The 15,509-nt window shown below is 40.2% G+C and overlaps 1 protein-coding gene across 1 annotated transcript in view; it reads left to right on the forward strand.

Moving 5' to 3' along the window:
- The window catches only part of CAMK1D (calcium/calmodulin dependent protein kinase ID), a 401,220-nt gene that overhangs the window by 370,606 nt on the left and 15,105 nt on the right, over positions 1-15,509 (forward strand). Inside the window, exons 8-10 of the mRNA XM_073619503.1 lie at positions 1,654-1,732; positions 9,118-9,205; positions 11,862-11,994. Coding sequence (XP_073475604.1) covers positions 1,654-1,732; positions 9,118-9,205; positions 11,862-11,994 — 300 coding nt within the window. The remainder of the gene's footprint in view (positions 1-1,653; positions 1,733-9,117; positions 9,206-11,861; positions 11,995-15,509) is intronic.

Raw genomic sequence — 15,509 nt, forward strand, 5'->3', positions numbered from 1 at the left:
CTCTGCTTCTGAACATATTGGCAGTGTTTTTTTTCTTTCTGCCTTTAAATGCCTGCATAGACACATATGGGGAGATTTACTAAAACTGGTGCACATGGAATCTGGTGCAGCTGTGCATTGCAACCAATCAGCTTCTACCTCAGCACAGAGCACTTCCCATTCTTCCCATTCTTTCACTGCCCCATGCAGCTGAGGATGCAGAGAAAGGCAACTTTGGGGTGCACACCCCAATGCAGGGGTAGGCAACCTGGGGCCCCCCAGCTGTTGCAGAACTACAAGTCCCATCATGCCTCTGGGAGTCATTGTAACTGCCAGCCTTGCAATGCCTCATGGGAAATGTAGTTCCACAATAGCTGGAGGGCCCCAAGAAAATGCTGGACGGCCGCTCTCTGATGCAACACCTTTATTGTGCAGAATCAATAAAATCCAAACTGTCAATCCATAGATCACAGGGGTACAGGAACAAAACAGCTGATGTGTTTCACACCATTAGAAGGTGCTTAAAGTGGAGTTCCACCCCAAAAAAAAAAAAAATTAATAAAGCGCTTAAAAAATTTTTTAAAAAAACATTTGGAGAAAATTTTTTTTTACTCACCTCTAAATGCCTGTGGCTAGAGGGTCCCTCATAGTCTGCCTCCTTCGGTGCCTGGGCTCCTGATGTCACTTCCCTCAGCGCAGGAAGGAAGATTGCCTCTCCACCCTCTCTCTTGTCAATCATCTGGGACACGTGACCGGTCCCAGATGATTGCGGGGCCAGTGACAGCGCGCGGCTCGCGCATGCGCAGTGGGTGCCTGGCTGTGAAGCCACAGCCGGGCGCCCACAGTTAAAATGCCGGCACCACCGAGCGAAGGGGGGGACGAGCGGGGCTTCGGTCCCCCGCTTCGCTGGACCCTGGGACAGGTAAGTGTCCGATTAAAAGTCAGCAGCTGCAGTATTTGTAGCTGCTGACTTTTAATTTTTTTTTTTTTCTAATGGGAACCCCGCTTTAATCATAGCTGAAGAACATAATCTGATCGTACATATATATAGTGGTATTGGACCAACCACCTATGCAGGCATTCTGCTGCTCCTTATTTTTTCAATGCCAGGCTCAGGCAGGTCCGAGGCTGGGTTATCTACAGAGAAGACTAAGGGAGTGCAGGACCTGGCTATGCCTTCTGGAATGGGCACTTTGCACTTTTGTAGTTTTATTATTTTGGCATGTGTAAGTATCTGAAATTAGTATTTACAGTTGCATAGTAGGGTGCCTTTGTTTTTGGTTTTATGCTCACTGTAGGTTGGTCCTGTGGTGTGACAACAGATGGAGTATTGTAGTAAAATTGAATACACTCAATGACACTAATGAATCAGTCAGAAAGAATCATGTACTGAATTAATAACTCAACACACTTGTTACTTTTGAAATTACAAGGCTTTTGATTACTTGAACAGCAGCCCAAGAATTGCTTGACGTGATATTAATCATGATCTTTAGTTTACCTTAACATATCATTTTTATAAATAAGCGGCTGATATTCTGCAAACAAGCCCACAGGGGGGAAATCGCATTGTAAATTCCCAACTGTGAATACAAATAAATGGAACAGCTGACTTATATCACACAAATGAGTATGCAGCGCCACCATATTTAAGTGTATTCTGTCTTTTAACAGCTAAAGATTTTATCGGCAATTTGATGGAAAAGGATCCCAACAAGAGATACACTTGTGAACAAGCACTACGACACCCATGGTAAATGCAAATCTTAATGTTATTTATAAATCCTACCTCTATGTAGTTTAGGAGCCTGCACTAACTACATAACAGCATTATAGTATAGCCATATATAAAATCAAAGACTCCGTCCAGCCAACCTTGTTTTGAATTCGAAAAAGTCCCAATCCATGAGTCTCCACCAAAGCCACCCAGTGGGTGGAGCAAAACACGTCAGGGGGCATGGCTTTGGCAGAGACTCGTGGGCTGAGGCCGTTTTCAGGTCCACACTTAGGTTAACTGGATGGGAGTGCAGCATTTCTTTGATCACTTCGGATGAGCACCTTTGGCAGCCTGCACCTTACTCCTTGGTGACTGCGGGAGTTTGGCTTCCCCAGCTTGAGTGGCATTCATAATCTAGCACCAAGGTCACAGGATTATGGCCATGTCTGGAATATAAGACTGGGGTCATACAGCTCCTTTCACAGTACAATTGAGATCCACTGCCACATTTTGGAATAGGGGTTAGTGAAGTTCTGCTCAATTCCATGCTCATCCCTCTGTTATGTTGATCCATTTATTATGAATGCTGAAGTTACAATAATTCTGTACAGGCATACCCCACTTTTAAGTACCCAATGGGGTTTATTTACTAAAGCTGGAAAGTGCAATATCAGGCTCACTTTTGCAGAGAAACCAATGAGCTTCTAACCCCAGCTTGTTCAATTAAGCTTCGGTAATAAAACCTGGAAACTCATTGGTTTCTATGCAGAAGTGAGCCTGATTTTGCACTTTCCAGCTTTAGTAAATAAACCCCATTGCGTACTTAAAAGTGGGGTATGCCTGTACTATGTGCCTGGGTGGCGCTCTGTGTGCTTTGGAGGCAACCCTGTTTCCTCCGGGGCAGTAAGCTCCAAATGTGTGCTATTCAAATATTGTCTGATATCTGCAAAAGTCTCTAGGAACCTGGTATTGGGGCAATGAAGTATAATATATTGGTTCATTATCAAACCACCATAGTCTGTTAGAAAGTTGGGTCATCACACCAATAATAAATCTAAAGTTATCCCAAAAAATCAGCATTGGTGTGTAATGCCGAGTACACATGACCGGACTTTTCGACATCAAAGGTCCGACGGAACGAATCCGTCGGGCAATTCGATCATGTGTGGGCTTTGGACCTTTATCAGACCTTTTCTGTCGAAAAATCTGACGGACTTTAGAAATAGAACATGTTTCAAATCTTTCTGATGGACTCGAGTTCTTTCGGAAAAAAACATTTGTCTGTATGCTAGTCTGACGGACCGAAAATGACGCAAGGTAAGCTATTGTCTACTGGCTATGAACTTCCTTACTCTAGTCCGGTCGTACGTCATCACGTTCGAAATGATCGAACTTTGGTGGGATCGTGTGTAGGCAAGTCCGTTTCGTAGGAACTCTGTCGAAAAGTCCTTCGGAGTTTAGGCGAACCAGAAGTCCGCTCGTGTGTACACGGCATAAGGCAACTGATCCTGTGTCCACAAAAGTCTGGTATCCAAACATTCCTGCCACAAACTTCTGATCCTGAACCACCAAACAATCTTTACTTTACCACAACAGTGCATAAACAAGCTCATCCATATCTGCCAGCATCTTTGTTATTTCAGGGGAACACTTTCAATCAGGAAAAATGATCTTCATTGATCCACCCTTTCCTCAAGAGCAATTGGACCAAAGTTTCTCCCCAAGTTGCAAAGTGCTCTAGCCATAACAATCATTGTGCAATCATATAGAAATATCTAGAATTATGATGATCCAATGTCTATGAGGGCCCATTTACTTGTTTATAATGTTGCATGATAACATGAATTGTGTTATGGCAAGCTATTTAAAATGAATGGGCTGCCATCGCACTCTAGTGCACTTTAAATGTTTGTGGTCCTTTTTTTCTTATGTACTACCCTGAGTTGCTGCATGCTTCAATGCAGGTGCGTTGCCTTAGCTCCTTGGAGTACCATTCAAAATGATTGGCATTGCATCGCAGAAACACATGTTGTATGCATTACTGCAACACAGAAGTGTAAATGGACCCTTAAAGTGTGTGCAAAACCAAAGCTTTTTGTTAACTTTTGGATAGAGTAGGGAACCTCTGTCAGGTTTTTAATGCGTCAGTACTAGGAACGGGAGTGCACCTCCCGCACACCAAAAACCACTGAGCTAGCAAATCTACTTTATTGTTCCAATTGAAAGTATTCCAAAATAGTGCCGTTAAATTAGCTATAAACACCAAATTGATAGTATCTGCCAAAGGAGTATAGCAGGAATGACCCCCATGTGATCAAGGCTCATATACCTGGTCTGTATCCATCCACAGCTCTGTGTTACAGCAAGAGTGTGGATCTATGGTATGACATAGAGGTGTGGATGGATACAGATCAGTTAAATGAGCCTTGATCACATGGTGGGTTATTCCTGCTATACTCCTTTGGCAGATACTGTCTTTCACCCAATTTGGTGTTTATAGCAAATTTAACGGCACTATTTTGGAATACTTTAAACTGGAACAGTAACGTTTTTTGTTTGAGGTTTTTATTGCTGCCTGTATCTTTGAAGGGTTGATGCATTCTTACTTTTTTACCTTGTTTACCTTTATTACCGGAAATAAAGTGATGGAAACTCCACAAACTTACACCAAAACAGTGAGTGAAGAGAAATCTTTCAATGTGGAAACCTGTTCCAGTGACACCTGCCTGAGGGGAATTCCCCTTACATTGTAGAGATTTCCTTTCCAACTCTGTGTACAGAAAGTTAAGGGCAATCGCCCAAAAGTAACAGAGACATCAAAAGATTAACAGACAGGGGTTTTGATCATTGCATATTCCACTCAAAACTCAAAAAAATGATATACATACAACATAATGAATGTATGTTAAAATGGGAAACCATTGCCCGTTTCATGATCATCGGTAGACTGCAGCGACTATTGCTCATTCTTAGCCCAGCCACCCATATTAAAGACTATGGGCTACCAAAACAAACATTTCCGCTTTGGTACATTGCAGCAGCTTGAATCATCTTCTGGCTGTAATATCTTGTGAGATCTCTGCTGTGGACTTCCCATCTATGCATAACCAAAACTATAATAACAGACAATCAGTACTGATCTTGCCCCCCCCCCCCCCCCCAATGGATGAGCACCCCACTTTCATATACAACCACCCCCCCTAGTACATCACGTTAACAGAACATTTTAATTTCACATGGGTTTATGTGCAGGACAGTCTCCCCTACAAACTTCCTTTGAATGCCTGGGCACCTGCAACCACTCCCTTCCCTGGTTGATTTTTAATGGAACCTTCTTAACACGCAACCACTAACATATTTTCCTTAGCATTTTTAACATTCATTCATTTGATATTTTGTATAGACTACCCCAATGTAATCATGCGGCATCTATCTATCTATCTATCTATCTATCTATCTATCTATCTATCTATCTATCTATCTATCTATCTATCTATATCTATATATATATATATATCTATATATATATATATATATATATATATATATATATATATTTTTTTTTTTTTTTTTTTTTTTTAATATTTCTATTTATTAAAATAAAAATCTCAGAACATAAAATTAATTCAAATTTAAACACATAATTTGTTTGTTTTTTTTATTGGCTTTTATTTTTTCTCATTAACAAATGGGCTTATTTTTGCTAACACGTATGGATGGCCTGTTAGTATACTGCCAACAAGGGACAAGCAGTATCAGCTTTTTACAATGTGCATATTTAATACTGATGGGACCATATAAGTGGATTTCAGTATTTTAATGGTGTTTTGCCAGTTTTCTTAAATCTTGAAAATGGAATATTGTATTATTCATTTTTATTAAAATCTGTACAAAAATAGCTTTCTTTGCATGAAATGCGCTTACCAGATTGCCTTTAATAGGCCCCAAGTGAGAGGGATTAGAGGCTGAAATATATTACAGAACAGCTGCTCTTCACTGTTTTGGTTTTACCTAAATTTCGGAAGAATAACCTGAGAACATCTGGGGGAAATAATTGCAGCAGAGTCACACATGGGGGTGAAGACACTATTTTGAGACAACCATCCAAGATGCAGAAAATAACTTCAAAGAATTGTAAAGATTACTACTAGTGTGATCACTCCCAGGTGCCTCTATTGCACTTCTCTGTCTCCAGCCAGCATACACAAGACGGCTTTCATTACATACAATAAACATCAGGCAATAAGCGAAATGTGTTAGTCGCCAGGGACCAATGAAATTATACCCAAACTGCATTGATAGCCAGAAGTAGTACAAAAGCTCTGAAGACTATTTTAATCTACAGATCAGACAAATGTCAATTGGACCTGTAGCTATATTAGTTTGTATAATGATTAAATGATAAAATGCAAGTACAGCTTTTAAAGGCACATGAGTTCAGGTTATGCAGAAATAGATGGGATCCTTTACATCTCAGGATCTGTTTTTTTATGTTCTCTGACCTTTCATATTTACAAAGGAGTGTAGGTTCACAATTCAATAATGCCATATCTGCTGAAAGTACTGGTCTGTTCATCTCTCACACTCATACCTGTTGACAGTTTAGTAAATTGCAAATATTCTCAAAATCAATAACAAGTCTGTGCTTAAAAAAAATATAATTTTAAGAATTATAAACTAGCAACTTAGATACCTAATTTTCAATCATATGTGCATAAATACCGGTAATTGTAGTACAAGAGATAGAATCAGTGCAGAATCAAAATAATAAAGATATGTATATTCATCTGGAGGACCTTTGGGTGATGGGAGTTTCACTGCAAATATCCACTTTGGATTCATGCACTTCTGGATTTCACTTTGATTGACTTCTTATGATTGTTGCAATAATACAATTTTTATTTTGGACTTTTCATATTTTTAGCTTAGATTTTTTTTTTCACTTAATTGTGTATGTTGTATTATTTACACAGTTGAATGTATACATTTTGTTATTATTTTGATAATAATGATTGATTTTGATCTGACAGTGTCAGATTTATAAGGGGACAAAAGGCGCAATTGCCCCAGACCCAGCTTCCAGAGGTGGCCCCAGGCTTCCTTATAAAAAAATGTGATACTTATAAAATTAGTTTTATTATTAAAAAAATGAACAAAGTGTGTGTGGGTGTCAGCATACAGAACACTTAAGCCTGGCTTCAGATGCAAAGAAAAAGATGAGGGCTTCTGGTAGATGTTTTAATAAAATTGAGAAAAAAAAATCAGACAAGTCTCCTATTCGGATCCTAACTTATTTTTTTTTTAAAACAAATTATGTATTACAGTTCACTTTTTTATTTGTCATGTAATTTAATTTCTATATTGAGTGGCTCCCAAACTTGAAGTGCCGCAGGCCCCCTCCGAGGTCTAAATACAGCACTGATTCTATTTCTGGTTTTGAAGTTATTTATGCATAATTGCAATATGCAATCCTCCATGTGAATATAATTTAAACCTAAGTGTTGCCAAAATAAAAAAAAAACGAAAAATCTGCACAACGGACATAACATACTGTACAGTCAGTAGAATGTGTCCCTTGTGTTGATTTCTTTTTTTTTTTTAAATAAAAATCATTCCTGTCCTTAGCCCCCTCCCCACCTCTTCCACGGTATTATTCTGGTGCGGTGGGGGTTAATACAACTAAGGACTGTCACAGGTTCTCATCAAGAGATCTCGACTATGTCTTTCCTTTCTGTCCAGCTCCTCCATAAATAAAATTCGTATTACAGCTTCCATGAATGAAACAAGATCTATGAATAGAGATAGCTTGATGATTGGTAGCGCTAAACCCTCCATTTATAGGTCCTGCATACTGGACATTTTCTCTAAATGCAGCTAAACTGACAGCACCTAAATGCAGGTAAACACTGAGTTTAAATGACACAATTGAAAAATCATTACAGTAAAACATTGGTTTGAGAGTAACTTGGTTTAAGTGCGTTTTGCAAAACAAATTTTTTTCATAAATATTGACTTGATATACAAGCGATGTCTTGATATACAAGTAGCGTCATGTCACAACTAAGTATAAAAGAGAAGAGAGGCACCTCTAAGTGTGTCAATATGGTTACATTTAATGAAGGTACAACATTTAGCAACTCAAATCCTCCCAATTCATCATTCTCCACACCACCATCAACGTCATCCATGCTGCGCTTCACAAGCTCTTTGAGCCTTGCTTTCAGATCGCTCTACTGCAGGGTAGTCTTCTCGGTCATGATTGCAGATTGACAGCGGTGAGAGCCGGTGGTGTGGAGGACGGTCTATGTAGGCAGCTTTACCCCGGATGCCTGCATACTTAGATGTGCCTGTTTTAATCATCAACCATGTGAGTTGCTAGATGTTGTACCTTCATTAAATGTAACCATATTGCTACACTTAAAGGCGCCTCTCTTCTCTTTTATATTCTGTAACTCCTGCTGGATTTTGCTTCTAATCCCCTTGTGGAGGCTGCCATTTGTAAATAGACATTTTATGGTTACACAACCTGGTCACATTGCTATAATCTTTTTATATGGACTATAAACTGAAAGACCTATGAATAAATGGTTGTGGAACAAATCATCGGAGTTTCCATTATTTCTTATGGGGAAATTTGCTTTGATATACATGTGCTTTGGATTACAAGCATGTTTCCAGAACAAATTATGCTCACAATCCAAGGTTTTACTGTACATGCATTTATTTACATTTAGAAATATCCTTCTGAATGCATATAAACACAGGTTTGATAGTGTCAGTGTGAATGGAGCCCTAAACTACTCTTTGTAGTAGGGCTAATTAAGATTAGTGAGCTGAATCAATTTGTGTTTTTCTGCATATTATCACAACGCATGGAACTAAGTGCAGTGCTTTGCAATACCACTCATTTTGATCAGCACCTCAATACACATACCCAGCGCGTCACAACACACCTGTGTCTGTTAGTAAACCAGAATCCACATATTACTGACATTGAGGCGTATTGTGTTGTTTAAAATGACTCAAGTCTGTTTTTGCATGACATCACCCACCATCTCCCATGGCCAATCTGTTGTCGGCGCTCCCTCCTCTCCCCAGCAGCAGCCATTTACTGACACAGGCCAGCTAAAGCTGCAAAATAACTTGACCAGACCAGATTAAAAAAAGGTAAGCACACACATCCTTTTATACAGGGTATGCTGGATATCTACGTGAAGGCAAGAAGAGATGTTTTTAAGAATAGTTATAATTATCTTTTACTTTAATTACTGACAAATCTACAGGTTCTGTGTCAATGCCTCGTATGCATTTTATCAGCCACAGAAGCAGTGTAATTTGTGTGTGTCAGTAATTTAAGAGAGGAGTCTGTGTATCTGACTGTAACTGGAAAACATTTTTAACTTGTGTTCAATATTTTCCAGGATTGCTGGGGATACGGCTCTATGTAAAAATATTCATGAATCTGTCAGTGCACAAATCCGTAAAAACTTTGCAAAAAGTAAATGGAGGGTAAGTAATCACAAATCTTCTGTTCCTATCATATTTGTACTGCTGTATGCACATGTAAGGTCTGATACTGTAAAGTGAACAAGAGGCTCTATCCACTGAAGGATGTAAAATAATGCAGTTTAACTGTTAAAACCTTTATAGACAGGTAGGTTTATCCAAAACTGTACCAGCCTGAGCCAAGTGAAATGTGACAGCTTGCATAGAACCTTACAGGCACAGCAGTGCTGAGAAAATATATGGGGTGCCATTGCTGATCTTTGTTTCTGAAGATGCTACTGTAACTGCCTGGCTGTTATGCCTATTATCCAGCCTTTATACTTTGAAGTTTGAGACCATAATAAGTATCAGCAATTCTGACTTCATTTTGGGTTCACTTACTGCATGCTTGTTCTAAGAATGGAGGAGGGCCATAAAAAGGCAGCCATAGTTAACACTCTTGATGAGTTCCTATGATAGATCCAGCACCTCATATTAAGCCCTGCCGCACTGGAACATTAACTCAGAGGCATGGGGGGGGCAGAGGACTGCATTTTTTTTAACAAAGAGAGCAGCTACCAGCTCAAGGCTTATCATTCAATGCAAGTACTATCCATCCATCCAACTTAGGTGCTATCACAGGCTCCAAAGGCTCTGATCAAGAGAGCCCGACTATGCCTGCCCTTTCCACCCAAGCTCTTCTATTCATAGAAGCTGTAACCACAGCTTCTCTAAATGACAACTTATCTATGAATAGAGAATGGACAGATAGATGATTGGCAGATCACATCCCTCCCCCACATTCATAGTTCCTGTTTTATTCATGGAAGCTGTAGTATGACTTATATAAATGGAGCAGCTGGATGGAAGAATGGGCATAGTCAGGCTCTCTTCATGAGAGCTTTTGACAACCCCTTAGTTCTATTAACACTGCTGAACTGCACAATTGTGTTGGTAGGGGGGCTAAGGACAGAGGAGAATTTCACCTAAAAGAAGCGGCATCAGCACATAGGACACATCCTACTGTCTATAAGTTATGTCCCTTGTACTGATTTTTCTGTTTGCTGATTTACTAAGGTTGAGAACATTCACACAAAAAAGTGAAGATTTACTTTTAGGTGGAATTTTATGTAAGAAAAAAATGGCACAAGAGAGACATGCTATATCTCTTATGCATTAAAATTCTATTACCTGCCTGTATGCCATGTAAACGGAGCAGCTCAGTGTAGAAATTTCAGCAATGCTGAGATGAATAAACTCCCGGGCATGTGCAGGAGTGAAGTCATCTTGACATCATCTTAGACAGGCCAATGATGGTCGAAGATCAGTACCCAGAAACTGATCCGACTGAAGATGACAGTGGCTGGCAGGGAGCTCCAGGAGACTGCAGCCCTGAATAGAAGACGAGTATAGTCCCGCTTTAAATATCAAATCATGTAAAAAGGGAATTCTTGTTTCTATCACCTGCATATGAATTGAAGTGAAGCTTTACTCTTTTTTTAACATTCTTAACTTGTGTTGTTAAGCCTCATTGTGTATGCCTAATCAGTATATTCTCCTAAACTGAGAAAAAAATTGCTGATGCAGTATTATACAGTCCATTTTACAGCAGAAAACCATCAATTTAAACCATGGAAAAATGATTTTTGTTTTTCTTCAGATCTACAAAAAGTTGTATATTAGGGATAAAAAAGGAATATATTTGCACGTAATATACACATTTACTGAAAAAAAATAATTTTATGTAATTTAATAGAGAGGTGATTTGGTTCTCCTCTGTTCTGAGCTGCATGAGCCTGGATCATATGTGGTCTACTGCAAAAAAGCTGCATGTGTAACATTTTAAGTTAATGGTCACTAACCTACAAAGCACTCTCAATCAGTAAATAGCTAATAAAGAACTTAATGAATGTGACTGTCTGTAATGTTTTTAAATTGTTGTTCCTTCCTTATTATTTAAGTGCTTAGTAAACCATGGATCTAGCATCAACTTTTAGCATTCAGAGTAGGCTGAGTTAGTAAAGTAGTTGAGCATCTTCAATCAATAAATTGCATGAAAATTAACCTCAGTTATCCACCATTGTTCACTTCAGCTATCCACGGTAAAAAGCACATTCCTGTTTACTTTGAATACCCAGTCATGTGCAGATGATACAGGTAAACAGGAATTTGCTTTATATAGTGTGAAGAGTCTTGAAGCAGAACTTCACCCAAGAGGGGAAGTTCCGCTCTTCCTCCTCCTCCTCTACCATATTTGAAATATATATGTTTTTTTGGGTGGGGGCAGGTACCCAGTTTTGACAGGTACCCGCTCCCACTTCCGCTGGGATCGCTCTGGCTGCCCACAGTTAACATGCCAGCACCGGGGATCCGAAGAACGGTGAATAACTAGCCTAGGTGAGGGCGGCACTGGAGCCTTGGACAGGCGAGTCTGTTTATTAAAAGCCAACAGCTACAGTTTTTGTAGCTGCTGACTTTAATTTTTGCAGAACTGACTGAAGCTCCCCTTTAACTCATATAGTACGGTAAGTCAGCCTCAATGAATCTAACATCCTCATGCTCTGAAGATTTTCAGGTTATTTTATGAAGGCAGAACTTCCAGCCATAGCTTGGGCAGTTAGGATAGCTTTTTATCATTTGTTGACCTAATCATTTCACTGACTTTGTCATACTTTTTCAGCAAGCATTCAATGCTACTGCAGTAGTAAGACATATGAGAAGATTGCACCTTGGCAGCAGCCAGGATAATTCCAATATGTCCAGCAGTCACAATCCTGCAAGTGCGCTTCCAGATGGCACAAGTCGCAAAGACTGTAAGTATATGCTTCTGATGTTTTGTTCCCTAAATTGCCAATTACATGTTTCCTCATAATTCTGTTGGCTTTGTGTAAACCATCAGCGTTTGAAGGTACACTGTCATCAGACATGAAAACATTTGTCCATACTGTGTTTTTTGCACCTCTTGCACCTGGTTGTTGTGATAGCTACTGTATATCTCTCTAGTATTCAGTAAAAGGAAAAATAAAACCCTGCAAGGCAAAGACATAATGAGCTAGTATGCAGCGCATACTAGCTCATTATGAAATACTTACCTCAGAACGATGCCCCCGTACTGGAGCCCAGTCCACACCGAGGGAGCTGACATCTTGCCCTCGGCGTGTCTTCTGGCGCTGTGAGTGGCCGGAGCCACGATTACGTCACTCCCGCTCATGCGCACGGGAGTTTTCTTCCCGGCAAGGTCCGGCAACGTTGCCGGGCCTTCAGCCGGGCATTCAGTGCGCATGCGCCGCTGAAGTCAGCAGCTGCATGCAAAGGGGAATATCTCCTAAACAGGTTTAGGAGATATTAATTTTATCTAGAGGTAAGCCTTATTATAGGCTTACCTGTAGGTAAAAGTGTAGAATTTGTTATGTGCTGGTATGTGCAGAAAATGAAATATTAGATTGAAATGTAACATTTCTGTCTAACATGTTTGTCTTTACTTTTTGATTATAAGTATTATATTATAAGTACAAGTATTATATGCATATATTTGTGTGTATATATATATATATATATATATATATATATATTCTGCATATACAGTATAAATAAATAGATATATATGAAATATAAGTCGTTTACGACCAGAAAGTAATATGAAATGGTACAAAAGTAAACTGCCAGTAGTTACAAAAATATTTAGCTGACCAAAAACTGAGAAATAATAGGATTTGCATATTCTCCATAAAATCCTTTTCTTAGAGTCCACACAGAACGTCTTAAACCATCGGGTTATATTGCTGCCTAAAGGGCCTTATTTCCGAAATTGGCATCAGAAGAAGACATTTTCACTTGTTAAAACTTGAAAAATGTGAGAACTGGGAGATTAGATGTTAAAACGCAAGGAGGCAAGAAGGCAGGCAACTAAATTTGAACCTGGGTTACCACCTCTTGCTTTCAAGCTTTGGGAATGGAAGACTTCTAAATTATTACAAAGGTCATCAAATGTCCCTCTACTCTGGAAAGTGGGGGCGCACCTTCATGCCAAAGAGGGCTTATTGGTGAATTTGACATAGTTGGAATGCCAGATCTTGCAAGTGGTTGAAGGATCAAGTTTTGAGGGTCACTATGTGGAAATTTAGGGCACAGTGAAGTGAAAGACCAAGGTGAGACAGCAAGCAGTATGGTTCTAACAAGCCATCACAGCTAAAATTTAAAGCCAAAGACATCTGGTTCATGTGACTAATAATTTGCAGGTCAGTGTCAGCATTAATCAGATTTTTAAGGGATTTAACCCATTCAGCCATGGTCTGGCATAGAAGAACTACATCCACCCTAAAAATCTGTAAAAAATTTCCCTCCTCAAATTAATCCCCAGGTCCCAATAATGACATTGGACGATTTGGATTTCATTTTTGTTTACTGTGCAAGCATCAAATGTCACTGAATTTTTTAGCGATCCCAAACCTGTGATAAAGTTTCCACCATGCTAATTTGTGCCCTTGTCAACCCAAAGTAATCATATCCTAATATTATGCTAACAATATATGCAACTTTGTATTTTTTCTACTGTGTGCATCGTAACATAGTGTTGAAAGCAGTGGCGGCTGGTGCTCAAAATTTTTTGGCGGGGCGAAAACAAACTGAAAAATGCTTAAAAAAATCAGTTGCAGCCTCACTGTTCCCATCAAATGCAGCCATTGTGCCCATCAAATGTAGCCATTGTGCCCATCAAATGCAGCCACTGTGCCAGTAATTGCAGTCATTATGCCCATCAAATGTAGCCACTGTGCCATCAATTGCAGCCATTGTGCCCATCAAATGCAGCCACTGTGCCCATCATATGCAGCCACTTGTGCCTGTCAAAGGCAGCCACTTGTGCCCCATCGAATGCAGCCACTTGTGCCCCATCAAATGCAGCCACTTGTGTCCATCAAATGCCGCCACTTGTGCCCATCAAATGCCACCACTTTACCTGTCATATGCAGCCACTTGTGCCCCATCAAATGCAGCCACTTGTGCCCCATCAAATGCAGCCACTCGTGCCCATCAAATGCAGCCACATGTGGCTATCATATGCAGCCACTTGTGCCCCATCAAATGCAGCCACTCGTGCCCATCAAATGCCGCCAGTTGTGCCCATCAAATGCCGCCACTGTGACCCCCGCCCGTCCGCTGTCTGCCTGGCACTTACCCTATCTTAGTAAGTCAGGCAGTGGTTGATGGCGGCGAGCTGTGGGACAGCTCCTGTGTCTTTCTTGCTTCCCCCTCCTCTGTTGTTCCGTTTTGCTAGGCGTCCAATTAGAGCGCCTCTGCCTTCAGCCAATCACATTACCGGTTTTAGACCCGCACTACCAGTTTGGCGGAGAGACGGTTCAGTGTTAGAAAAGCAAATATTCATTTGCTTTTCTAACACATCTGGGTGGACTGTGAGCGCAATGCTCTGCGCTCGTAGTCCACCTTTTTTGAAGCCTATTAGAGCCTATGGCTCTAATCAGGTGCTTCAAAAATACACCCCCGTCGCTGTAATTCAGGCACCCGGCGCCCCAAAAGGGGCCGGATGCCTGAATAGGGGGTGTCAGCGGCGGCCATGGATAGATTCGTGCTATGAATCTAAAGTCACAGTAATAAGTTTTTTTCTTTAATCAGCAGACATTGTTGACTATATTGTGGAATAAATATATAGGTACGCGCAAATTGGGTAAATGTTGCTTCGGGAAAAATTAAAGGAAAATGCTATTTTCTTTTAACTATTTATTCCCAATAACAACCCAATAAATAATAAAATGTGTATGCAAATTTGCTACCAAATGAAATCCCTATCTGTTCCAAAAGAACACATAGGGGTAGACTAAAACACTGAAATGTATAATTTACAGAACTCAGACATCACTGAAATCAAAAAAATATTCTGTGATTCAATGGAATTTAGGCGGAAAAAGACCCAGGGATTTAAGTGGTTAAAGCGTTAGTAAACCACCAGAAAAAAAAAAAAAAAATGAGGCCTCCGTGCAGGTTTAAGTCATAATGCACTAGAATGCACCGCACACTAGCACATTATAACAGACTTACCTGTACAAGGAGACCTCCAGCGCAGCGCTGTTACTGCTCCCCGGCACTGCCATCTTCACCCGGTCTTCCTTCCGGGTTTGTGAGCTCTGGCTGTATGTGTTGTGTCTCGGCACACACACACCCTTTCTCACCCCAGCTCCACTTTTTCACCAGGTAGAAAGTCACAGGTCCTAATCTTCCTGGGGTTACCCTCTTTCTCAAGTTCTAAAGTTGGGAATTATGGTGGGTGTCTGGAAGGTTGTGAGGAGTCCCAAAGGGGAGAGGGGATTTAAGT

This window comes from Aquarana catesbeiana, linkage group LG03, assembly GCF_042186555.1.
Source record: "Aquarana catesbeiana isolate 2022-GZ linkage group LG03, ASM4218655v1, whole genome shotgun sequence".
In the NCBI taxonomy this organism is placed as follows: domain Eukaryota; kingdom Metazoa; phylum Chordata; class Amphibia; order Anura; family Ranidae; genus Aquarana; species Aquarana catesbeiana.